At 51.1% G+C, this 24,431-nt stretch overlaps 1 protein-coding gene across 1 annotated transcript; it reads left to right on the forward strand.

Moving 5' to 3' along the window:
* The first annotated feature begins 1,974 nt into the window (after positions 1-1,974).
* FBXO41 (F-box protein 41) lies at positions 1,975-24,421 on the forward strand. Its single transcript, XM_036930683.2, has 13 exons — positions 1,975-2,281; positions 13,846-14,857; positions 16,981-17,191; positions 17,696-17,769; positions 18,034-18,392; positions 19,190-19,434; positions 19,666-19,781; positions 19,903-20,055; positions 20,236-20,331; positions 21,794-21,912; positions 22,094-22,252; positions 23,495-23,610; positions 23,747-24,421. Exons 2-13 carry the CDS (start codon positions 13,968-13,970, stop codon positions 23,807-23,809), a joined length of 2,601 nt encoding a protein of 866 aa, XP_036786578.2. The 5' UTR covers positions 1,975-2,281; positions 13,846-13,967; the 3' UTR covers positions 23,810-24,421.
* The last annotated feature ends 10 nt before the right edge of the window (positions 24,422-24,431 follow it).

Below are 24,431 nucleotides of genomic sequence, written 5' to 3' on the forward strand. Positions count from 1 at the left end.
CCATAACAACCAGGCAGGAACTGTTGTCTGTGAAATGTAGCATGAGCACACATGCGCACAAGCACACATGCATGCACACATATGCACACCCACATACAAAAATACACCCACACACAAACACAAACACATGTGCATTCGTTATACATATATGTGCAGTGTATTTCCATATACACACATATGCATTCACACATACAAGTACTCACATACGCAGACATGAGTGCATATGTATATGCACAGATATACACCTGCATGCACATGCATGCATATGCTTTTGCACAAAAGCACATACATACATACACAAGCATGCCCTAAATCGTTTTTGCATATTCACAAGAAGCACAGAGTGAGGGCAAACATCACTAGAAAAGGTAGAACCAAGACAATATATGGATATTTTTGGATCACTACAGAAGTGGGTGGATTTAGGGAATCTGAATTTTGGTAGGGGAAAGCTCAGTGGGTTTAATACAGTAAAGAGGTTGGAGAAGGGCACCATGGTTAAGCAAAGACCTCGGAGTTTGGTGATGTGAGTTCACATCCTGGCTGTGCCATTTCTTGAACTCTGAACTTTAGCTTTCCCATCTGTAAATTGGGGGTAATAATATACCTACTCCATAGGTTTATTAGGATGATTGAATGGCATGCATAAAAATGATTAGTATAATGCTTGGCACTCGATTAATAGAAACTGGTATCATTTAAATCTTAGGAGAAGTGATTTCTCATTCACTCAATCTAAGAACACTTTCTGGAGGAAGAAAGAAATTTGGGAGCTAAGGAAAGGAAGAGAAGGTGTGGGGAGGGGGTAGTTTGATCTGGCCACTATTCAGCCTCAAACTTTACTAAATTTGCCTCTTCCCAGGGCCACTGACAAGTCTACAAATGATCCTTACTGATACTAAATGCCCAATGCCTCTGCCTCAGCTGGAGTAGAATGTGGCCAAGGGAAGTCCCATTAGCCTTTACTGGAGAATCCTGGGGCTATGCTGGCTTTCTGCTCTGCTGCAGCCAGACTGCCCTTTATGGCCTTGGTGCTCAACCTTACCCAAGCCTGTCTCTATGCCTCAGCCCAAGTAACATCCCTAGCCTGAAATTCCATCTTCCCCTTTCCTCATCCAAAGACCAGCTCTGCCCTGGGCTTGTAGCCCCAGTCCTCTGGATTGCTCAGGCCCCACTGCAGCCCTGTGGACGTCTTCCAAGCCTAGAGCAGCCAGACTGTTTCTGCTTCTTCAGCTGGACAGGCCTTAAGCCAAGGGCCAGGCAGGCCCTCTAGATGCTCTAGTTCCAGGGATCCAGGCTTCTCTCCTAACCATGTTCGAGGTTAGAAGGAACAGTCCGGAGGCCTGCTCTTTTCTTCCTCTAGGTCTGCGATGGAATTTGTGGCAATAGCATGTGGTCCTAGGTGGCACCCTCAAGGGCAAGGCTGGGTTCCAGGACACCGAGTAGCCTGGAACAGTCACTCCCACCTCCCCATGTTCCCTAGGGATGCCCAGAGCGGACTTATTCAAGCAGTCTCCGCAGAGTCCACGCATCGGACCCGAGGTCGCCAAGTGCACAACCTAGGTGCGTAGCCCACGGGCCGCTTAGGGGCTGGGGCACATATCCCAGGAGTATTGCAGCGCGCCGGCCCTCTTCCACAGAACCGCCCACCCTAGGATTCGCCCCGAGTAGGTGCAGGCCCAAGCCAGGGTGGTAGGGTTAAGGAGGAGAGGTTCGGATTAAAGGTGGGCAGCAGAGGCCACAACCGGGGGTGCCCAGGGCCAGGAGAATGCTCAGGGCGGTGCCAGGAGCCGGCAAGGCAGAGACCCAGGAGCAGCGCGGCCAGAGCGGTCCCTGCACCCGAGGGCGGCGCCGTGGACCCCTCCCCCATCGAAGCCACCTTCAGCAGAAAGCGTGGGGTCCCGGCGCAGCCGCTTCTGGCGGCATCTGCCGCTCCCCAGCTTGCAGGAGCGCCCGCCCCAGAGGAGGGGCCGGCTCCGCCCCATCTCCTAGCTGCCTCCCTCCCCCTTCCCTTCCTTTCCCCCGGCCGCGCACCCCCTCCTCCCTCCTCTTCTCCAATCTTCCCCCACCCGGTTGGTGGGCCCCTCCCGCCGCGACTGGCTGGGAGGCCTGGCCGCCCCCGCCCCGAGAGGGAGGCGGGGGCTCCAGCCGCGGCGGCCACCCGAGGCTTCAGTGGGGAACGAGATCCCAGGCCCCGAGGCGGCCCTTCATCTGGACCGGGCACGCGGGGGCTGCCTCTGCACCCCCAGCCGGGGCCTGGCCTCGCCGCGGGGTGGAGGAGGTAAGGACGAGTCGCGGTTTCGCAGTGGGACCGCTCCTGGAGAGAGAAGGCAGGCAGGGAGGACCCCAGCCGCTGTCTCTTCCTCTTCCTTCTCCCCCACAGCCCTCTAGAGGCCCGCGAGGCTGCCAGACAGGCAGGGATTCTGGACAGGCCAGACCGGAGGCAAGGAAGGTGTTAATTTAAGGAATTAAAATCCGAAGGATTTGAGACCAGGTTTCCCATCCCCCCTCTCAACAGTCGCTCCCTGCGCGCAGGTTGGGGGCCGGGGCGGGCTCCAGACCCCAATGAGACTGTGGACCTTGGAGAGCAGGGGCCAGAGGGAGGGAGGAGGGGCAACGCCCGAAAATCCCAGCCCACTCCACCTGCTTCTGAAAAGGGGTGGGGGAGGGGCTTGGTGTTGAGGCCTGGCTGGGCACCTGTGCCGGTGTCTGAGGGTGGGAGGGTTTAGGTATCTGTGTGTGCGTGCTGCTGGGCACGTGTGACAGTCTACGTGGTCTGGAGGTGTGCATGTATGTGCACACATGTTTCTGTCTGCTCATATTCCAGTGCCTGGATGTGTGCACCCCACTGCATTGCATTGCTTTGCATGTGAGTGTGTGACACGGTGCCTATGTGCACTTACTAAGGTCTGCCTGTAAGAGTGGGCCCTGCTCTCTCCTTAGGCCGAGTCTGCAGCTATGGGTTCAAATGATTTTCTGGGTGTGGGATTCATATGCTGGAACCATGTGTGTGACCTTGGGAGGTGTGTGCATGTTTGCAGGAGCCTGAGAGTGACTGGGGGCTTAGAACAGAAAAGGCAATATCAGGGCAGTCAGGAAGCAGAGGACTGGGTACTTTGACCCCTGTGGGTCTTGACCAGGCTATAGTGACTACTCTGGGATATAAACATGTTAGAGCCCCAGCCCCAGCTGTGGAGAGCCAAAGACCCTCCCTCTTGAGGGTTCAGAAGGATTTAAAGAGGCAGGGGGCATTCCTTTATTCCCTGTCCACGGGGACACCTCTGACTGCCTCCCCCTCTTTAGAATACCTCCTCCACATGCTGGCAGTTGTCTCCTGAAACTTACTTCATTTATTTGGCCTGTAAAATCATCTATTAACACCCAAATCTCCCTCCCCATTTCTGTAATTTCCACCTTTTCTGCTCCTTTCCTGCATGTGGATTTTATATGGAAAGAGAAGAAAGAGCTCAGGGGCCCAGAAGGCCAAGTGGGAGGGAGAGGAGATCCCAGGGGCATGGTGGGGAGCTGGGCACAGGGGAAAGGACCATAAAAAACCAAACTCTGCTAATATCTCAATTTTGCCTGATCAAATTTAACAGAGAAAGAGACAGAGTGAAGTAGTTTGGTGATATCCACACGTTCATTTCTAGACTTAGGGTTGTTTTTGTTTTTGGAATATTTGTGCTGAAAGGGGATGATGGTTGTTGAAAAGTAATTGCCATCCTGCCTTTGAATTCCCAGGACTTTCTTACCTCTCTGGTAGCCAACCACCCCTTTATTCATTCATTTGACAAATATTTATTGAGTGCAGTATGGGCCAGCCTGTGAATATTACAGTATCAATGCGACATTCCACTTCCAACCAGAAGGAACCTAGTGTTGAGACTAAGACTGTGGGTTTTGAAGTTCATCAGGTAGTACTGGGTTCAAATCATAGTTTGTCACTGTTTCAATTATACATTGGTGCATAACAAGCCACCCCAGAATTTAGGGGCCTCAAACAACAGATATTTAATATTTCTCATGGTCTGTGGGTTGGCCATGACTGGCTGTGGGCTTACTTGGTACCTGTCAGCTGTGTTCAGTTGAGAGGGTGGCTGGAAAGAAACACCAAGATGATCTTTCATCCTCCAGGGTATCTCTCCACATAGCTTCTAATCCTTCAGTAGTTTAGCCCAAGTATTTTACATGGCAGCTGGATCCTAAGAGGAAGTATTACAGGAGGGTAAGCCCTTATTTACAACTGTTTATCAAACCTTTGTCTGCATCAGACTTGTGCATGTCCCACTGACCAAACCAAGACACATGGCCACACTCTAAGTCAGTGTGGAGGGGACCACGTAAGGGCAAGAATACTGGGAGGCATAGCTCATTGGAGGCCATGAAAGCAACAGCCTATTACAGTTACTTACTATACTTGGGTGAGTGATTTGGCCACCCTGAGCTTCAATTTCCTCCTCCTAAAATGGAGATGATACCACCCATTTTGCAGCATTGCCTTGAGAACTAAATGAGAAGCATGGTATCTGATCAGAATAATGAGTAAGTAAATGTTCACTATTTAGATTATTAGACTGCAAGCACTTTGAGGACATGACTATTTTATTCATCTTTGTGTCCCCAGTGCCTGGCATGGACCTTATGTTTGGCGTCTTTTTGTTGAGTGGGTAAAATAGAATGAAACAGAGAAGCTCTGTTCAAGCTCTGCTTAGAGCGACAATGTCAAAAAAGCTTAGCAAGTTCTTACCTCCCAGTGGATGACTAGCAGAGCCAGGGAAGAACTTGTTATTAAAGATGATTCTTAGATTGACTTAATTGTAACCAAATTCATCTAGTTCCATGACAATGAGTGGTGGAAATCACTTTGGTTACATGAAAACAGTGAATTCATCCATTAGCCAGTGTGAGTCCTCTAAGAAGATACTGATGTCTACTGTGTGTGAGGAAGGTGTGAAATGAATCACTTGCATTGTCCCTGCTCTCTAATATGTGTGTAGGCCAGGATCTGATGTGTAACAGGTCTTTGACTCTCCAGCATGTGATACCTGCTAACATATGTTGAAGAGCTATGGGAAGGAGTGATTCATGCTGTGATGTGATTTGATCTGGAGGAGAGGACCCAGGAAGGCACCGTGGAAACTGCAGCATTTGAGCCGGGTCTGCAGAAATCACCAACTGGAGAGGGAGTCCCAGAAAGAGGGACCAGTGTGAGCCAAGATTGAGGATGTGACAGCACACGGCACTTCTCATTGAAGCTGAGCCCCACAGGGCTTGCTAAGGATGCGTGCGGGAAGCAGAGGCAAAATTTAGGGCTGACAAGGCTTGGTGGTAGTCAGATCCTGGCCTGCCTTGAGGGTAGGCAAGACAAGGTGGACTTTACCTCTCAGAAGATGGCTTGCCTTTAGATATTTAGAAGAAGAGTGACATGACTAGATCTATATTTGCAGGAAACATGAGAATTCAAAGCTGGAGGAATCAGAGACTTCAGTTAGAATCAATGATGCAATAGAAGAAGATAACAGGTCTGGGGCAGCAGCTATAGGAAAAACAAGAAGTAGACAGAGTCAAATATTCAGACAATAGTATTGACGAAAATCAGTGATTGATGAGATCTGAGGGGGACACTGAGAATTCAGTGATGCCTTGGTGAGTCACGTCCAGGTTGCTGAGTAGATAATAAAGATGTTGGTCAAGATGGGAAACACGAGAAAGCAGCAGGTTTGAAGGTGATTGTTGTTGTATTGGGAGTTCAGTCGTAATAAGCTCTGAGCTATCTACATTGAAATATCCCTTTTCATCCTCTCTCTAAGTGGTGCTTCTAAGAAAGAATTGCTACAAATTTCAGGTCTAATGCATTGAGTTATCTGTGCCCCAGGCTAGCAGACGTGATGGTATAGATTATAGGTTATCTCTAAGAAACATTTAAATATCTTCAGGTGTCTCTCATCTTAAAACCTGTTTCTGGATTCTTCCATGCTGCCTCCTCCCACTCACAGTTGAACTTTTTGTGTCCACTCACTGACTCTATTCACATCCTTACCTTGCTGTCTCCTAAACCCACATTAGCAAAGCTCATCAAAGTGGCCCTCTCTAAAATCACCAGTAGACCCTTTGCAGCTCTGCTCTTAATTGAGTTGTCAATTCCTGCTGTTTACACTGTTATTTACACTGTTGCCCATTCCTTTCCTCCCTGATATCCTGTCCTCCCTAAGGTTTCCCACCAGAAATCCCATTTCTGCTGCTGGTTCATAGGAATTTCTTGGTTCTTCTCCTCTGCCTCTCTGATGGTTTACCTTTCCTCTGGCTCTCTCCTCTCTGCACCCTCTCCCTGGTCCTCATCCACTTTTGTTTTTATGCTTAAGCTGCCAAACTGTATTTTCAGCTCCACATTGCAAACTATGTACTGGGTATCTCTACTTCCAAGACCCCAAGGAAACTCAAGTTCATGGAATCTACAACCAGACTCATTATCTTACTCCCAAACCTGCGCTCCTTCATTTTTCCTCCTTACTGAACCACATACTCATCTACCCAGAAGCTCAGAACCCATACCTAAGCCTGATCCTCGACTCCTTCCTTTTGTACCTGCCACAAGCATTCTGTTACCAAGCCTTCTCAATTCTCCTTCTTTAATTGTTCCTGTATCCACCCTCCTCCCTGTTTGCACTCCTGCTACCTTGGCTGACAGTCTCCACTTCCAACATCCCAACAGCCTTCCTCCTGACCTTGGCCCTGGCCCTCTCTGGTACATTCTCTAAACTGTACAAGTGATTAAACCCTTGCCATTCCTTCATTCCACACTTGCTGAGCACCTGCCCCATGACAAGCATTTCTTGTTAAGTACTGAAGAAACAGCAGTGATTGAGACAGACAGTGTCTCTACCCTGTGGAGTTCACATTTTAGTTCTCTGAGGGAAGCGTACTTTTTCTCACTTCCTGGCCTTTGCACATGCTGTTTCTGCTACTCAGAATGCTTTTCTTCCTCACCCCCAATCTCATAATTGCCCTTCCTCACCTGACAACTTTCCTTTGCTCTTTAAGAGTCAACCTGGATGCTACTATCTCAGTCCTCCTGTTCCTCAAGTTGCATTGATTATAGAATCCCATACCAGCCTCCTGCATTTATCTTATGATGGTTTCATCCAATACCTCATCTGCCCCAGAAGATCACAAGCCACTTGAAGGCAAGGTTTGAATCGTGTTGGTCTGTGTCCTCAGCTTACCTAGCACAGCACCTGATATAGTTCATGGTACAGAGCAGGTACTCCGTGAATGTACATTCAATGAATTCATGTTTTAATAGAGCCCAGGAGAGAATTTTAGGCTAGAAATATAGACTTATGAGAGTATTAGTCAGGACTTTTGATCAGAAGTGACAGAAATCCAACCCAAATTATTTTAAATGAAAAAGAATAGGTACCAAATAAGGGAGATGAGTGGGTCTTGGCATAACTGTACCCAGTTTCTCAAAAATGTCACAAAGACCCTTTGCCTAGCTTTTGGCTCAGTTTTCCTCTAAATGTTGCCATATTTATTCTCCAACCATGATAGTGGATGGAAGTTGCACAAGGCCATAGATAGCTTCATCCTCCTGGCATGTGATCCCAGAAGGACCAGAGGACTCCTGAATCTTTGTTATAAATTCCCAGTGAAAGACTGTTGGCTCAGCTTGAGGAATGTGCCCATTCCTGGGTCAATCATTGTGGCCAAGGAGATCGGGGTACCATGATTGGCCTGGCCTGGGTCATATGTCCCCTCTACTAGGATTGGCAGCCCCATCAGAACCACATGGAGTGAGGAGAGGCAACTCATCAAGGAAAGGACAAGATGTTGCTAATACCAGAAGGTAAAGACTTGCTGAGCAGGGAAAATATAATATCTACTGCAGGAATTCTTGGTGACCACGTGGTCAAGGAAGCCATGAAAATGTAAGATTATCTGTGTTTCTGGCAGAGAAACCTGAGAAACCTGAGAAAATGACAGTAGACAAGAGCCAGAGAAGACACACACCTTGAGATGTTGATCTTGTTTGAGGAGATGAGACTGACACACCTGAAAGCCTTAAAAAAAAAGAAGAAAAAGGAGAAAAGATAATGTCTCCTGATTGGTTCAGCCTGTAGAATCCTCTTACCCAATGAAAGTTTTGAGCTGGACTTGAAAAAAGGCAGACTTGAGATAGGCATTCAGATGGGAGAAGGCGGAGCAGGTCTTGGGGACAGCCAGGGGACAGGGCCAGGCTGAAAAAGGAGGCAAGTCTTAGGGCTGCAGGGGTTGCTGATTTGGGGAGACTGGAATGCAAAGGAAGATCTCTGTCTGTTCTGTCATGGTACTGAGTATAAGTTTGCAATGGAATTTAAACAGACATTTCTATTTTTCTTTTTCCTCCTCTCTTGCCTTCCCCTGCCTCCATCACCTTCTTGCCTACATTCAAAGCTTCATGCTCATGATGAGGAAATGTATACATTTGGGCAAAAATATTCCTAAGAATGATTCATAGTCATTACTCAGCTCCAGTAGATGGAGGGAACTGTGGGATGGGCAGGCCTCTTGGGAAGAGCCAGCTGGATCTCAGAAGCCCCTTCCTTTCTCTGCCTTGCACATCCACACAAAAGCCTGCACCCCGAGACTTTCCCCTTCCCCTGCTTTCTTGGAGCCTGTCTAGCAAGATTCGGTGCAGGCGAAGGGTGCTTCAAAAATGGACCCTTTTTGGGGGAGGGGAGGAAGCAGGCTGGCTACTTTTGAGGCTCTAAAAAATGCCCCCACTGGAGGGATCGGCACTTAGCTGGTATGAACAGGCACACACAAGTACCGTGACACCAGGCTGACCATTCCATACAGATACAGGCATACCTTGTTTTATTGTGCTTCACAGATACTGCATTTTTTTTACAAACTGAAGATTTGCGGCAACCCCACTGAGCAAGTCTTATTACCGCCATTTTTCCAAGTGAGTGCATTTGCTCACATTATGTCTCTGTGTCACAATTTGGTAATTCTCACAATATTTTGAACTTTTTCGTTATTATTCTATTTGTTATAGTGATCAATAATCAGTGCTTATGACTCTCTGAAAGCTCAGGTGGTGGTTAGCATTTTTTAACTATTTAAAAAAATTTTTTTCAGTATTTAAATGTTTTAAGTATTTTTAAATTAAGGCATGTACCTTGGTTTTTTAGACATAGTAACCTTGCACACCTAATTGAGTATAGTATAGTGTAAACATAACTTTTATATGTAAAACATCCATTCAACTCACTTTATTGTGATACTTGCTTAATTGCAGCAGCCCAGAACCCTACTTGCCCTCTCTGAGGTATGCCTGTAACCGTGTTCCTAAACAGTTGGGTGCGTGTGAACTGAATTCTATTTTATAATATCCCTTGGCCATTTCGCCGACTTCTTCAGTTTTATCTACAGTCAATAGTCTATTCAGGCTTTCTATTTCTTCTTGGGCCAATTTTGATAATTTAATATTTTCCCAGAAAAGCTTTCAATTAATCCAGATTTTCAAAAACTGGGGCCAAGAGTTGTACCTGGTAGCATTTTAGTAATTTCTAAAAAAATCTCTGTGTCAGTAGTTATTCTTCTTTTCATTCATAGTTTTATGTGCTTGTTTTCTTTTCTTTTTTTTTTTCTTTTTGAATAGATTTGCCAGAGGGGTGTTTATTTTGTTGGTCTTTTCAGAAATCCATCTTCTGGATTTACCTTTGGGTTTTAATATACATACCTAAAGGATGATGATGTTAGAACAGTGACAAGTATTTTTTCAAAAAGAGATCTAAGTCCCGGTCTTATACATACTAAGGTATTTTGGGATGAAATAATATGATATCTTGGATTTGCTCAAAATTGTCCAGTGGTGGGGATGGAGGAAGTGTGAAGCAGGGGAGCAGTGTACAGATGAAACAGAATTGGCCGTGAGTTGATGACTGTTGAAGCTGGATGATGGGTACACTGGAGTTCATCATCATATTCCATTTTTGTGAAAATGTCCATAACAAAAAGTGGTCCTTGTCTCACCATGCATACCAAATATTTCTGGATGGATTAAAACTCCAGTGTAAACAAGATAACCACAAAGCCTAGAGAATTTGCATGCTACCAAGTCATTGTTAGTTTATAGTGTAATGGTTATTTGTTTAACGCCCTTAATTTAAAAAAATGTTCTGGACTTTAAAAAAAGGAAATCACAAAGTACTAAAAGAAAACATTTGTAGCTGTTCATATAATCTTCAGGGAGGGACAGACTTTTACATGTGACAAAATCAGAGATACTGAAGATTTTGCTGAAGCAAACGTAAAAGCTTTAGTATATCAATAAAGACCAAAAACAAAAGTAAAAGCCAATCAACACACTTGAGAAAAATATTTCTAGTATATAAATATTTCTAGTATATAAATATCAAAGGATCAATATAATAAAAAGCTTTTGCAAATCAATAAGAAAATATGAATGTTCAGTATAAAAATGAGTAGTGCATAGGCAAGTCACCAATGAGTTATAAATGACTGACAAATGTGTGAAAAAATGTCCAGCCATAGTAATCAAAAAAATGCAAGTGAAAACAGCCAGCCATTTGTCATTCTAAAATTGCCAAGAGTACAGGGAAACCCACACATGAACTGAGGAGTTTGGCTACAGCTGATAGAGGATGAGAGCCACTGAAGGACCATGAGAAGGGGTCATCTGTGGACAGAGGAACCTGGTACCTTCTTGAGGGTGGAGGAAAACGCATATAGATTAAAGAACAAAAATCCTCTCCACTGAAGAGGGGAGATGAAGAAACTCATGCAGTGGTCAAAGGCCCATGGCGAGGTCAACATGCTCCACCAGTGTGGGTGAGGGTAGTGGCCCACCTCTCAGCGGCTCTGGTTCTGCTGTCCCACAAAGAAATTTTGTGGCCATACACAAAAGGAGGGTTGAGGGGTCACCTCCCATTGGTGCAGATTTGGGGGAGGAAAACTTTAGGGGCTGAGTAATCCCCAGCCTTTGTGGTTTTTTCCTGGCAGTACAATTCCCTTCATCATTAGGAAGCTTTCAGTGAAATTGTACTCCGTCATCCCCAGAGCTATTAACCAAACTAGAGATCTTACTGAAAGTTACATTCTTGAATCGAGTCCCTGGTGATGGTGTTGTGGGAGAAGGAGGGGTTGTCTCTTAGCAACAGGCTTTGGTACCCTGCCCATCCCAGGAGCCCAGGGTTCTGTGGCCTCTAATAAGGGCTCTGCCACAGGGCAATGAGAATGCCTAGTGTAGGGTGGGAGGCAGAGTTCATTTGCGCCTTTCCACTCAGCCTGCATCCCAGTGAATAGCTGCTTATAGTGGAAGCAACAGTTGCCTCTGTTGAACTGGAAGGGCACAGCAGGAGGGCTTCAGGAGGGTCTGAGGAGTCAAGAGCCTTTCAGGCCCCAGGTTTGTCTCCCTCTGTGTTTCCAACTTGAACTGCCTTTAGCTAGAAGCAGAGAGCTGGCTCTTAATTATCTGACTCTCAGCCGTGTTGGATTACTGGCCTCAGGCAGAAAGGGCCTCTCCCGGCAAAGCAGCCTTTTCTTCCTCTCCGCTTTCAGCCAGTGTGTCTGTTTCTTGCTGTACCTTTCTGAGGCCATGAGAAAGCCCACACCCCAACATCATGATGTTTTCCTACAAGTCCCCTGTCACCTCAGCCCCAGAGATGGTGGGAGAATTCAATCAGCTGCTTTGCTTTTCTGCAGCAGGGCTAACCAACTTGACTAGGGAAGCGGTACTATCTCACTCCTCACTCCCCTTAGTTCAGCTAATTCCTCCTTAGGGTCTGTCACTTTTAAAAATTCTATTTCTCATTCTAATTTCTGAGTTAGGACTTTCTCCTGGTCCAGGTAACACAGATGCGACTCCAACTGGCTTATGCAAAAAAGGGGATTGATTGGCTCACATAATTGAACAGACCAGGATCTCAGTGTCTGGAAGAATCCCTTTTTCTCCATCTCAGTCCTGCTTCTCTGTGTTAGCTTCATTCCCAGGTGGTTTCTCCCAGAGAAGACAAAGATGGCCTTTGCTGCTCTGACTTTCCCCACTAGCTTAGAAACCTGAAAGAGGATGCTTTTCTCTAGTAGTTCTAGAGAAGTCCTGGATAAATGACTCATTATGCAGTGAGAAAAGACTCATTGATTTAACTTGGTGATCTGTGCCCATTCCAGGATTCTAATTGGCCAGGCCGATATCACCGTCTTATTCCTGAAACCCGGGGTGGACCATCAATCCCCACTCAGACCACATGGACTGAGAAAGTGGGGAAGGAAGGATGGTTCCTCAAGGTCAAAGCAGGGTGTTGTTACCAGGAGGAGGACTGGGTGTTGAGCTGGCAAACATCCCCCCACATATCTATGTGCAAATGCCAGAAGGCAAACAGAATTCAGGAGCAGGTCAGGATGGAGAGAGAGAGCTGAGAGTCATTGGCTTAAAGGTGTGAGTGAAGCTGTGGGAGTGAACCAGACTACCTGGGAGAAGACAGAGGCAAAGGGGGTGGGAAGGGAGACTTCCCATCAGGAGACAGGATGATTAGGAAGACAGTGAGAGGAGGTCTGAGGACACAAACGGGGAAGCTTCATGGCAATCTATGAAGATGGGAGGGAGGTCTGTAGTATCAGCTGAGGGACAAATGGGTGAAGGAGACTCTTGATGCCAAGGGGACTGTCTGATTAGCAGGTTGTCTGTGACCCAGAAGAATGTAGTGACAACAGAGGGTGGTTGATTCCCAGTTGCAGGCAGTTAGGAAGAGGAGGGCACTGAGGAATGGAGTAGAGATCTGGTGAGGCAGGGGAAGGATGATGGGTCAGAGAGAAGGGAGGATGGGCAGTGGGAGTTGAGGGTGACCAGGGGTGGGATGCCAGGAAAGGTGGTGGCTTGTGCCACAAAGAATCTGAGTAAGACAAATATGGTAGCCCTTGGAGCAAAGGGCAGGGCAGGGGCACTTACTGGAAAGCAAAGAAATCTGAAAAAGAACCTAGGTGCCTGGAGTGGCAGGAATGGGAGAATGTGGTTCAGAAGCAGGGACAGGAACAGTGATACACAGGTACCATCAGGTGAGGTGACATCTTGGTCACTGCAACAGGGTATCAATAGTCCAGCCTGTCTGATGGGTGTGGTTTTCACAACATGGAAATTGAACAAGCATCTTTTTTAAAAGCATTTTTTGTGGAGATGTAACATACAGCCAAATACATATAGTGCACTAATCTTAAGTATACAGCTAGATTGTTTATGTATGTACACACCTGTATATCACCACTCATATGAAGATATGGAACATTTTCAGCATCACATGAAGGTCCTTCCTGCCCCTTCTCTGCCCATATAGCTCCCAAGAGTGACCTCTATTCTGACTTCTGTCATTGTCAACTTGGTTGTTCTCAAACTCTGCATTATATGGAATCCGATGGTGTGCACTCTGGTCTGGCTTTTTTCATGCAACCTAATATTGAATGGATTCGTCCATGCTTCATGTGCCAATGGTTCATTTGCTCCCTGCTGGCTAATATTCCATTATGACTATACCACAGTTTATCTGTTTCACTGGCAATGGGCACTTGGGTTATGCCTAGGTTGGAGTTATTATAAATAAAACGAATGCCTTTTTTTTCCTTAAAGAATTCTCATTCTTTCTCACTCTGCCATATGTACAGGCCCTCGTACAGGTACCAGAGCAGGCCAGCCCCTTCTGGGAGGTCAGGCCATTGGTCCCGGCTGGCCCCTCCGTTCTGGGCATGTGTTTCCTGGGGAAGTCAATGTCCTCACGGGTGGGGCATACGAGGTGGGGGGAGGGGGGGAGGAATACCAGCCTCTAAGGTTTCCTCCCTCTTTTCCAGCCTCTTCGCCCTGAGCCGTCCTGACCACGTGGGGAGGCCCGCCTGCAGCCCTTCATGTGCGCGCCCGGCTGACCTGCGGGTGGGCCGCGCTGGAGCCTGGGCGCCGCGGGGGCGGCGGGGTCATGGCCTCGCTGGACCTCCCATACCGCTGCCCCCGCTGCGGGGAGCACAAGCGCTTCCGCAGCTTGTCGTCGCTGCGGGCGCACCTGGAGTACAGTCACACGTACGAGACGCTCTACATCCTCTCCAAGACCAACAGCATCTGCGACGGCGCTGCCGCAGCGGCTGCGGCCGCCGCCGCCTCGGGTTTCCCGCTGTCACCAGAGCCCGCCGCCCTGCTGGCCGTGCCCGGCGCCCGGCGCGAGGTCTTTGAGAGCACGTCCTTCCAGGGCAAGGAGCAGGCGTCCGGGCCGTCGCCCGCAGCGCCACACCTGCTTCACCACCATCACCACCACGCGCCCCTCGCCCACTTCCCCGGCGACCTCGTGCCCGCCAGCCTGCCCTGCGACGAGCTGGCTGAACCCGGCCTCGTGCCCGCCGCCGCCGCGCGCTACGCGCTGCGTGAGATCGAGATTCCGCTGGGGGAGCTGTTCGCCCGCAAGTCCGTGGCCTCGTCGGCTTGTTCGACGCCCCCGCCCGGGCCGGGCCCCGGGCCTGCGTCCGCCTCGCCCGCGTCCCCTTCTCCCGCCGATGTGGCTTACGAGGAGGGTCTGGCGCGCCTCAAGATCCGCGCGCTGGAGAAGCTGGAGGTGGACCGGCGGCTGGAGCGGCTGAGCGAGGAGGTGGAGCAGAAGATCGCTGGCCAGGTGGGCCGGCTGCAGGCCGAGCTGGAGCGCAAGGCAGCCGAACTGGAGACTGCGCGGCAGGAGAGCGCACGGCTGGGGCGAGAGAAGGAGGAGCTGGAGGAGCGCGCTTCCGAGCTCTCCCGCCAGGTGGACGTGAGTGTAGAGCTCCTGGCCTCCCTCAAGCAGGACCTGGTGCACAAGGAACAGGAGCTGAGCCGAAAGCAGCAGTGAGTAACCCGCAGAGCCATGTAGTTGATGTGCGCTTGAGTGTTCCTGAATGGGTGACAGCATGGAACACTGTGCCCCTGCCACCACCATGAGTGTGCGTGAGTGGCCGTGGTTTTGTAATACGGGATCTGTGGCCACGAGCATGAAATGGTGTGTGGGGCCAAGAGTGTCATGATGGAGTGTATTTGGGACCGTGAGTCAGTCCATGGCAATATGACCATGTGCCTCACTGTGAAAATTGTCTCTCTTTTCTGTCCTCCTAGCCAGGCCAGCCCCTGCATGTTGTCTACTCAAAGACATGGCTTAATTCTCCCCTCTCCATTTTCCATCATTGGAGTTTCTTTATTTACTATATCATTCCTAAAAGCGTACACACACAGAAGGTTGTTTCCCCCATCTGCCCTAATGCCTCCTCCTCTTAAGCTTCTGACCCTTTTCTCTCCTTGGAAAACACCTTCAAAGTATTCTGTGTACTCCTGGTCTCCCATTTCCTTTCCCATCTTCTCCCTTAACCCACTCTGATCAGGTGTCTACCTCTACCACTCTTCTCCATGTCATCAACCTGCACGCTGCCAAGACCCAGTCATCATCTTACTTGGCCCATCAGTGGCATTTGACATAGCTGATCCTTGAAATAATTCCCTTCCAGGACACTCTCCTGGGATTTCCTAGCTTTTGTCTGCTTCTCAGTCACCTTTGCTGGCTTCTCATTGCTGTGGTCTTTAAATGTAGAATTATGAAATATATAGATGTTGTTTATCTGTCCACATTGTGATATGAGCTCCATGGGGGCAGGAATTTTTCAATGGTTTGCCCACTGCTGTATCCCCAATACCCTAGAACAGTCTCTGACACCTACAAAGTGCTCAGTAAATGTTGAATGGATGCATAGACAACTGTGAATGTGTTTGGGAGTAAATACTCATATCACACATAAACATGATGTAAGTTCAGTTGACCCTTAAACAACACATTTGAACTGCAAGAGTCTATTTATATGGAGATCTTTTTTTTTCTCATTATATCAGCATTGCACTAGTTTATTTTTCTTTAATTTTTTATTAAGATATTATTGATATACACTCTTATGAAGGTTTCACATGAAAAAACAAGGTGGTTACTACATTTACCCATTTTATCAAGTCCTCACCCATATTCCAATGCAGTCACTGTCCATCAGTGTAGTAGGTGCTGCAGATTCACTGTTTGCCTTCTCTGTGCTATACTGTTTTCCCCGTGATCCCCCACAGCATGTGTACTAAACATAATACCCCTCAATCCCCCTCTCCCTCCCTCCCCACCTGCTCTCCCCCACCCCTCCCCTTTATAACCACTAGTCCCTTCCTGGAGTCTCTGCTATTTTGTTCCTTCAGTTTTGCTTCGTTGTTATACTCCACAAATGAGGGAAATCATTTGGCACTTGTCTTTCTACATGGAGATCTTTTAAATAAAGGTGTTAGGAAAATTTTTGGAGACTTGTGACAATTTGAAAAAACATTTTATTTTCTCTAGCAGACTTTGTAGTAAGACTATAGCATGTAATACATATAATATACAAAATATGTTTTAATCAACTGCTTATGTTATTGGTAAGACTTCTGGTCTACAGTAGGCTGTTAGTAGTTAAGTTTGGGGGAGCTCAAAAGCTATACACAATTGTTAACTGTGCAGAGGTCAGCCTCCCTAACCCCTGCATTGTTTGAGGGTCAATTGTATGTGTACATTGGTAAATGTGCATGCATATGAGTGATATAGGCTATGCATACATGGCTGTGCAACCCTAAGGGTGTGCCCATGATTGTTTCTGGAGGGAGGAGGTGGTTGTGTGTGACTGAGCATACCTATGAGCATTTCCCTGGGTAGTGGGGGTGTTTAGTTGTATGTATGGGGCTGGGTCGGTGGTGTGTGGAGAGTGTGACCCAGACAGAGAGTGTGCTTGCATTTCTGTGTGTGCCATGAGCAGAGAGTGTGCCAGGACCTGTGCTGCATGTACCCACATGACTGTGAGCAGATATAGCGGGCAGCTGTGCTCATGTCTCTCCCTACTGCTCGGGTCTCCTCCCGGGGGTGTGTGGGCAGCCAGGCCCCCCGGCACTGGGGTAAGGGACTGCTCTGGGCCCAGGGAGGTGGTGCAGATCGACCAGTTCCTGAAGGAGACGGCGGCCCGGGAGGCCAGTGCCAAGCTGCGGCTGCAGCAGTTCATCGAGGAGCTCCTTGAACGGGCTGACCGTGCGGAGCGCCAGCTGCAGGTCATCAGCAGCAGCTGTGGCAGCACGCCTAGTGCCAGCCTGGGCCGTGGAGGTGGGCCCGGCGCCCGGGGCCCAGGCAGGTCGGTGAGTGCCCAGCCGCCCTTGCTCCTGGACCTGTGCGGCCGGCCCCGTGACCTCTCCTCACACAGGCCTGACACCCCCCTTGCTCCACGCTTTCCATCTTTGGCTCTTCCCTGTGAGCAGACTCAGGCCTGAAGCAGGGGTCCAGGAACGGGGGAGCCCCTTTTATAGGGCAGGAGTGCCAGTCCCTGAGGCTGTAATGAGGTGTGTGCCAGCAGCCCAGCCTTCAGGGGCCCATCTCTACCCATCCCTGCAAATAAGAGCCCAGGAGCCACAAGCTTTGGCCTGGGTTGCTGGGGGGATGGGGTGGGGGGAGGAGGCTGGTGAGCCTGCCTCTCTGGGCTGTCTGTCTGTCTATTTGTCCATCTTTCCCAACCTTTTTCCTTCTCTCTCCTCTCCCTCCTCTCCTCTCTCTCTGTGCCCCATTTCTGCTCCTCCTTCTCATCCTCTTGCCTCCTCTGCTCCCCACTGCCCCCTCCCTCTCCCTCCTGCGCTGGGGGCCCACAGCGAGAACACCATGCAGGCCCGGCCATGCCTAGCACATACGCAGTGTCACGGCATGGCTCCTCTCCCAGCACAGGGTAAGCCTCGGGCCTGGCCCGCCCCACACAGCCCACTCTCAGCCTGGAAAGCTCCTCCAGCCCACTGGATGGCTGGCCTCCCTGGGGTCATACGTCCTCCTCTCCCTGTCCTCCTTGAGTCACCTCCATCTGCCTTTCCACACTCAGAGGGGCTCTTGAAAGGGAGGGTGGCGGGGGCCTGCCCTTGGACAGAGGAGGCGGGTATGGGAGTGTGGGCAGGCCTGGTGTCCCTCGCTCCTCACCATCTGGTCCACCCCACCCCAGGGCCTCCAGTCGCATTCCAGCTGCATCCCAGAGCTCAGGCTGCTATGACAGTGACAGTCTGGAGCTGCCCCGGCCAGAAGAGGGGGCTCCTGAGGACAATGGCCCTGGGGGCTTGGGCGCAAGCCAAAGGGCTGCCAATGGTGGCTCAGAGCGGGCCCAGCCCCCTCGCAGCTCAGGCCTGCGGCGCCAGGCCATCCAGAACTGGCAGCGCAGACCCCGCCGACACAGCACAGAGGGGGAGGAGGGTGACGTCTCGGACGTGGGCTCCCGAACCACCGAGTCAGAGGCTGAGGGCCCCTCGGATGTGCCCCGCCCTGGGCCTGCTGTGGCTGGGCCACCGAGCAGCTGCCGGCTCTCAGGTGAGGCCTGGGGGGTGTGCAGAGAGGCCGGTCTTTCCATGGTGCTGGGCCCTCTCAAGGGACACAGGTCTGAAGCTGTAAATCTCCTGGGCTCCTGCACTTCCTTCCCCCTTGCTGCAGACCTCACACAATGAGAAAGACAAACTCCTTCCTGCATAGCACCCTGCAAGCCTGGAGCAGGAGCTTGCAGTGCAGGGCACTCAGTTTGGGTACAGCACAAGGATGGCACATCTCAGGGGTTCTGTTCACTGACATGTACAGGAGAGTGGTGGGGTGTTAGCCCCATACTGAAGCCCCCAGAGCAGTGGGGAGAGTCCCTCCCACATATGTGAGGCCATGTGCATATGTGGGTGAGTCAGGAAGTCAGGATAAGGAGGTTAGAGGGATCCTCTGGGTGTGGCAGTGGCCCAGTGACTACTCTGGGCAGGCTCACACCCGCTTTCCATTCACAGAGATGGTTTCTATCCACCCGTCCCCCAGCCCTCCATACTCTTTCCTTCTCCAAACTTGGCTCAGTTGCCTCGTCCAGGGGGTGAGTTTGGACTGTGTGATGATACACAATCTTAGAAAGTTTGCTTGAGGAAGGACTGCCTTTTTCTAATTCGCAAAGTTAGGGACTGGGGTGATGCGGAGGAGGGGAGGCAGAGGCCCTGTTCTTCCTCCCAAGTCTCTGGTTCCCAGCATGGGTCTGATGCCCGTTCTTCCTGTAGCTCCTAACCTACTCCAGTTTCCCACCCATGTGTCCATGCTGGCCTTTGACCCTCCATACTCACCTTTGACCCTCTGGTACTATGCAGCCCGCCCTGAGGGAGGCAGCGGGCGCGGAGGTCGGCGAGCTGAGCGGGGCAGCCCCTCTCGCTCCAACGAAGTCATCAGCCCGGAGATCCTCAAGATGCGAGCTGCCCTGTTCTGCATCTTCACCTACCTGGACACACGCACACTGCTGCATGCTGCTGAGGTCTGCCGGGACTGGCGCTTCGTGGCCCGCCACCCCGCTGTCTGGACACGGGTGCTACTTGAGAATGCCCGCGTCTGTTCTAAGGTGCTTGCCCCCACCCACCACCCCTTCCCTCCCACCCATTCCCTCTGAGCACACCTTTCCCCCAGCAGAGTCTGGGGCTCCTCAAGGTCTGGTCTTTGCAGCCCCTTAAACATCCCAGCTCCAGTATGGGTCCCCGAAATACTCTCATGGGACCCCCATCCTGGGGCTGGTCCACCTCCAGTCAACCAGGCTCAGACCCCTCATCCTCAGGTAACCCATCTCTTCCCGCAGTTCCTGGCAATGCTGGCCCAGTGGTGCACCCAGGCCCACTCACTAACATTGCAGAACCTGAAGCCCCGGCAGCGGGGCAAGAAGGAGAGCAAGGAGGAATATGCCCGGAGTACCCGGTGAGGCCGTGGTGGGTGGCTGGGTGGCTGCTCCTGGGCTGCAGACCCAGAATTACATGGGGATACTTCCTGGAGAAGGAGGTGGCCATAAGCAGCACCATGACTTCTTGGCCATCCCCAGGGGCTGCCTGGAAGCAGGGCTGGAGTCCCTGTTGAAGGCGGCAGGGGGGAACCTGCTGATCCTGCGCATCTCCCACTGTCCCAACGTTCTCACTGACCGTTCACTCTGGCTGGCCAGCTGCTACTGCCGTGCCCTGCAGGCTGTCACCTACAGGTGGGTCTGCACCACCAGACGCACGGCCTATCCCCTCCTGGCCCTGGACCCAAGGGATCCCTCCTCTCTGTATATGCTTTCCCCAGGGCTCTCAGGCAAAGGGACCCAAGAGCTCTGTGGCCCAAGGGAAGGGAGCAGAGGCCACCAGAGTGGGCGGCCCCAGCTTAGTCTTTTCAACAGGAGCGCAACAGACCCCGTGGGCCATGAGGTCATTTGGGCCTTGGGCGCAGGCTGCAGAGAGATTGTCTCCCTCCAGGTGGCACCACTTCACCCCTGGTGAGCCCTGGCAGGGGTGGGGAGGGTCAGGGTTGGGCTTGGGGCTGTGGCTGTGGCTGAGGACTGAGCAGATCTGGCCCCATTCCATAAGCTGGCTGGGGAAACAGATTCACATTCATCAGTCTGTATTTCAGCATTAGGAACATGACTTCAGAATCAGACCTGGGGTCACGTCTTGGTTTACTAACAGTGTGACTTGGGGGAACCCAGTCACGCCTTAGTTTCTCAACTGCAAAGTAAAAGTGATATTAGGGATCCGTCGACATTATTAGGACTATAGCTGGCTCAAATGAGATGTGTACAGAAGGCTTGCAGGGCCCCCAGTAAGTGTTCAGTAAACAGTAGCTAGAAATAGCCAGGTTTGTTTGGCATATGAAAGGCACTTCAGGGAGGTCAGTGTATAATATACAAAAGAGCTGGTTGTTGGAGAATCCAGGGTGTGAGATCTTCCATCGCTCTCCTTGGAGTTCCTCAAACACACCAGGCTTTTTTTGTTGCTCTTGCCTTGCCCTCCAGGCCCTCTGTCTGTGTGACGACTCCTCCCAGGTCACTCAGTTTCCCTTCACTAGCCCCCTGGTAGGATTTGTCACTGCTCCCCTGCCTCTGTTCCTGTTGCAACTTGTCCTGACCCCTGCAGTTGTCCATTTTGCAATAATTTCTCTATATTTCAGTCTACACTAGACTCATGGTTCTTGGGCAGAGGCTGTGACTATCCGTTTCCACATCCCTGGTACCAAGCACAAGGCAGACGCCAGTGAGTCTGCTGCCTGGGCAAGTGTTGAGGGATGAAGTGTTCAGGGAAGCAGCAAATTTGGTGTGAGTGGTGGGCAGGGCTGAGCAGGGAGTGTGGAAAGGGACGGCTGGGGCAAGGTCAGTAAGCCCTTGACCTTTAGATTTTTGCATTTTATCTAGAAAGCACAGGGGAGTGGTTGGGGGATTTTAGATCTTAAAAATGGGATTACATTAGACTGGTTGTGGTTGTGTGCCCCCACCCCTCCCCTGCCATTCCCTCCCTCCCCAGACACAGATGCACTGTCTGCTCCTTGAGGGCAGAGACCATTTCTGTATTGTCACTACTGTATCTCCAGGGCCAGGCTCCGAGGTTCTTGCTATAGTAGACTCTTGTGAACCATTATTGAATGACTGACAGAGAATGTAGGGATGAATGGCTTACTGTCAGCAATATGGAGGCTGAATTAGCAGGGAGACCACTTAAACTCCAGATGATTATTGATGGTGGTCTGAATTGGGCTTGAAGAGGCATTCAAGAATCAGAATCTGCAGGTCTTGGCAGGAGGTGACAGAGAGGGAGTCAGGGATGATCCCACGGTTCTAATGAGTTGTTAGGTGGTCGGTGGGGCCCTTTGCCGGAGAGGTGGGGGGCGCCTGGAGGAGAAGCAGTCTTGGGCTGTCATGCCACCAGAGGCTTCCCTGACCACCTTCCCTCCACCTCATTCTCTAGCCAGCAGCCCATGCGCTTCAGTAACCGCTGCCTGCAGATGATCGGTCGCTGTTGGCCCCACCTCCGAGCCCTGGGGGTTGGGGGCGCTGGCTGTGGGGTTCAGGGCCTGGCATCACTTGGTGAGTCTTTCCCTGGGCTCGGAGTAGTGTGGGTGGAAACAGGCATGGGTGCGGCACTTCTATCCCAGAGGGCTCAGGGCTGCAGCCTGGCTGGTGGCAGGCGCTCCATCCAGGGCAGGAGCTGGGCACAAGGTGACTCGGGGAGTTTGTCAGCAGAATCTCCCCTCTACCTCCTTCTCAGCGAGAAACTGCATGCGGCTGCAGGTCCTAGAGCTGGACCATGTGTCGGAGATCACCCAGGAGGTGGCCGCTGAGGTTTGCCGGGAAGGCCTGAAGGGACTGGAAATGTTGGTGCTCACAGCCACCCCCGTCACTCCCAAGGCCCTGCTGCATTTCAACAGTGAGAGATGGGGAATGCAGGGTGGGAATGCACTGTCACCTTTTACCATGCTTGTAACTAGTTCCCTCTCGCTCCTAGACAGCAACACAAGCCCTGGGATCACACGGACCAGGGTTCTAGTCCTCACTTTGCTAACAGTGCCTTCTGAAGCCAGCATGGCATGTAAGGCCTGTCAGCATCTGGTCCAAATGGCTCAGTTCTACAGACATTTATTGCCCTGTGCTCCACCCATGGAGACCTGAGCTGTGTAGCACCATCTGCCCCAACTTGAGCCTCCAGCCAAGGGCAGAAGCAGAAGAATAGGCAGGTTATGAGCATAGGTCCTGGAGCTGGACCGACCTAGGCCTCGATTTGGACTCTATTGCTTTATTAGCTGGGTGACTTTGGGCAAGGTACTGTACTTCTGTACTCAGTACTACTGTACTGAGTTCTGTATCCCCATCTTCTAAGCTGACTTTCTAGAATGGATGGAAGGATTAAATGAGATGTGTGTGAGCCCCCAGAGGACAGTTCTCAGTGTAGACTCTTCTCTTGCTGGTGTAGACTCCAACGTGCCTGGTCTGGCCCCACCTCTCTCCAACCACCCACTCCATTCCCAGCCATTCCTCCAATGTCACCCGTTGAGGACATGGGTGTCCAGCTCGGGCTGCTCAGGCCCAGTGAGACCATCGTCCAGGACCATTTGGCCCCTGGCAGGATACCATGTGCTGAGGACTGATGGTTCCTTGACCTTGGATTATTATTTCCAGATCCTTTTCTTCCTTCCCCTTCTGCCTCATGGCCTCATCCCGACTGACCACCACAACTAACTGCTCAGCCTCCTGGCCTTGCCCCTCCTCCCTTGACTTCATGGCAACATCCAGGCCCTCAAGCCTTCTGTTCTCAACTTTGTTGCTCCCCATCTCCCCTTCACCATGCTCCTTCAGCTGCTCTGCCCATGTAATTCATTTCCAAATCCCCAGGCCATAGCACAACTGTCTCCTCTGTAGGGGAAGTTCCTAAAGCTCCTACACAATTGGCTGTTGCCCACTCATTCTTCCCGAGTCCCCTGCGGCCTCTGCTCTTCAGCCTGACTGTCTGTCCAGCTGAACCCCTGGGCATCATGGGTCTGTTCTTCTGGGTTCCCATTGCCTGGCCCACGATCATCTCTCAGTAGGGTTCTCATTTAATTAGGGAGAGGAGAGGAAGCAGCCCCATTGCCCAGGCCAAACATGGGCCCCCACCTCACCCACCTCTTCCCAGGCATTTGCCGGAACCTCAAGTCCATTGTGGTCCAGATTGGAATTGCTGATTATTTCAAAGAGCCCAGCAGTCCTGAGGCCCAGAAGCTGTTCGAGGACATGGTAACAAAACTCCAGGTGAGGAATTGGCTCTGAGGCCAGCCCCCATGACCCCAAGTGGCATCCCTAGGCTGGGGCTGGTGACCTGGGTGTATGAAGGGAGGGCCCCACCTGTTTGGCCCTGAGGGGAACTAACCCAGGGTTCGGTCTGCAGGCCCTACGACGGAGGCCCGGCTTCTCTAAGATCCTGCACATCAAGGTGGAAGGCAGCTGCTAACCCGGGTTGGGGGCGGCAGGGCCTCTGCCAACCCCACACCAGGGCACTCTCTTTGGATCTCCAGAGGGACCTTGATTTGGAATGGACCTTTGGAGGCCTAGTGTTATTCCTGGCTTCCAGGGAGGGGAGGACAGTCTCCTGTCCACCTCCTGGGACAGTGGAACAACAAGCCTGATCCTGGGCACTGCCTCTCCATGGCAGGGGCTCAGACAGAAGCTGCCCTCCAGCCCCTACCCCACCCCCAGTTGGAGCAGCCTTCTGAGCACAGCCAGCGAAGAGCTGAGTCACCACCAGCAGCACCTGGTGTCATTGTCCCAAGGATCTGCAATAACCACCCAGTGGCTCCTCAGCTACTCAGGCTGCGGGGGAAGCTTCCACTTCCTGGGGCACAGCCTTCTATTCAGGGGCCTCTGCTAGGCCCCCGACCAGAGGGGGCTCCACAAGGCAGCTCAGAGTTGGAAAGGAGGGCCCTTCTCCTTCCTCTGTCCCACCCCTCTGCAGGGCTACTCCTTCAGACAGCTCGCCTAGGCTTGGGTCCACATTCTCCAGGGACAACACCCTAGGGGCCCAAAAGTAGGGGGCAGGGTGCGGTGAGGTAATGGGAGTGAGCTTGGAACACTCA

The sequence above is a fragment of the Manis pentadactyla genome, chromosome 2 (genome assembly GCF_030020395.1).
Source record: "Manis pentadactyla isolate mManPen7 chromosome 2, mManPen7.hap1, whole genome shotgun sequence".
Taxonomy (NCBI): Eukaryota; Metazoa; Chordata; class Mammalia; order Pholidota; family Manidae; genus Manis; species Manis pentadactyla.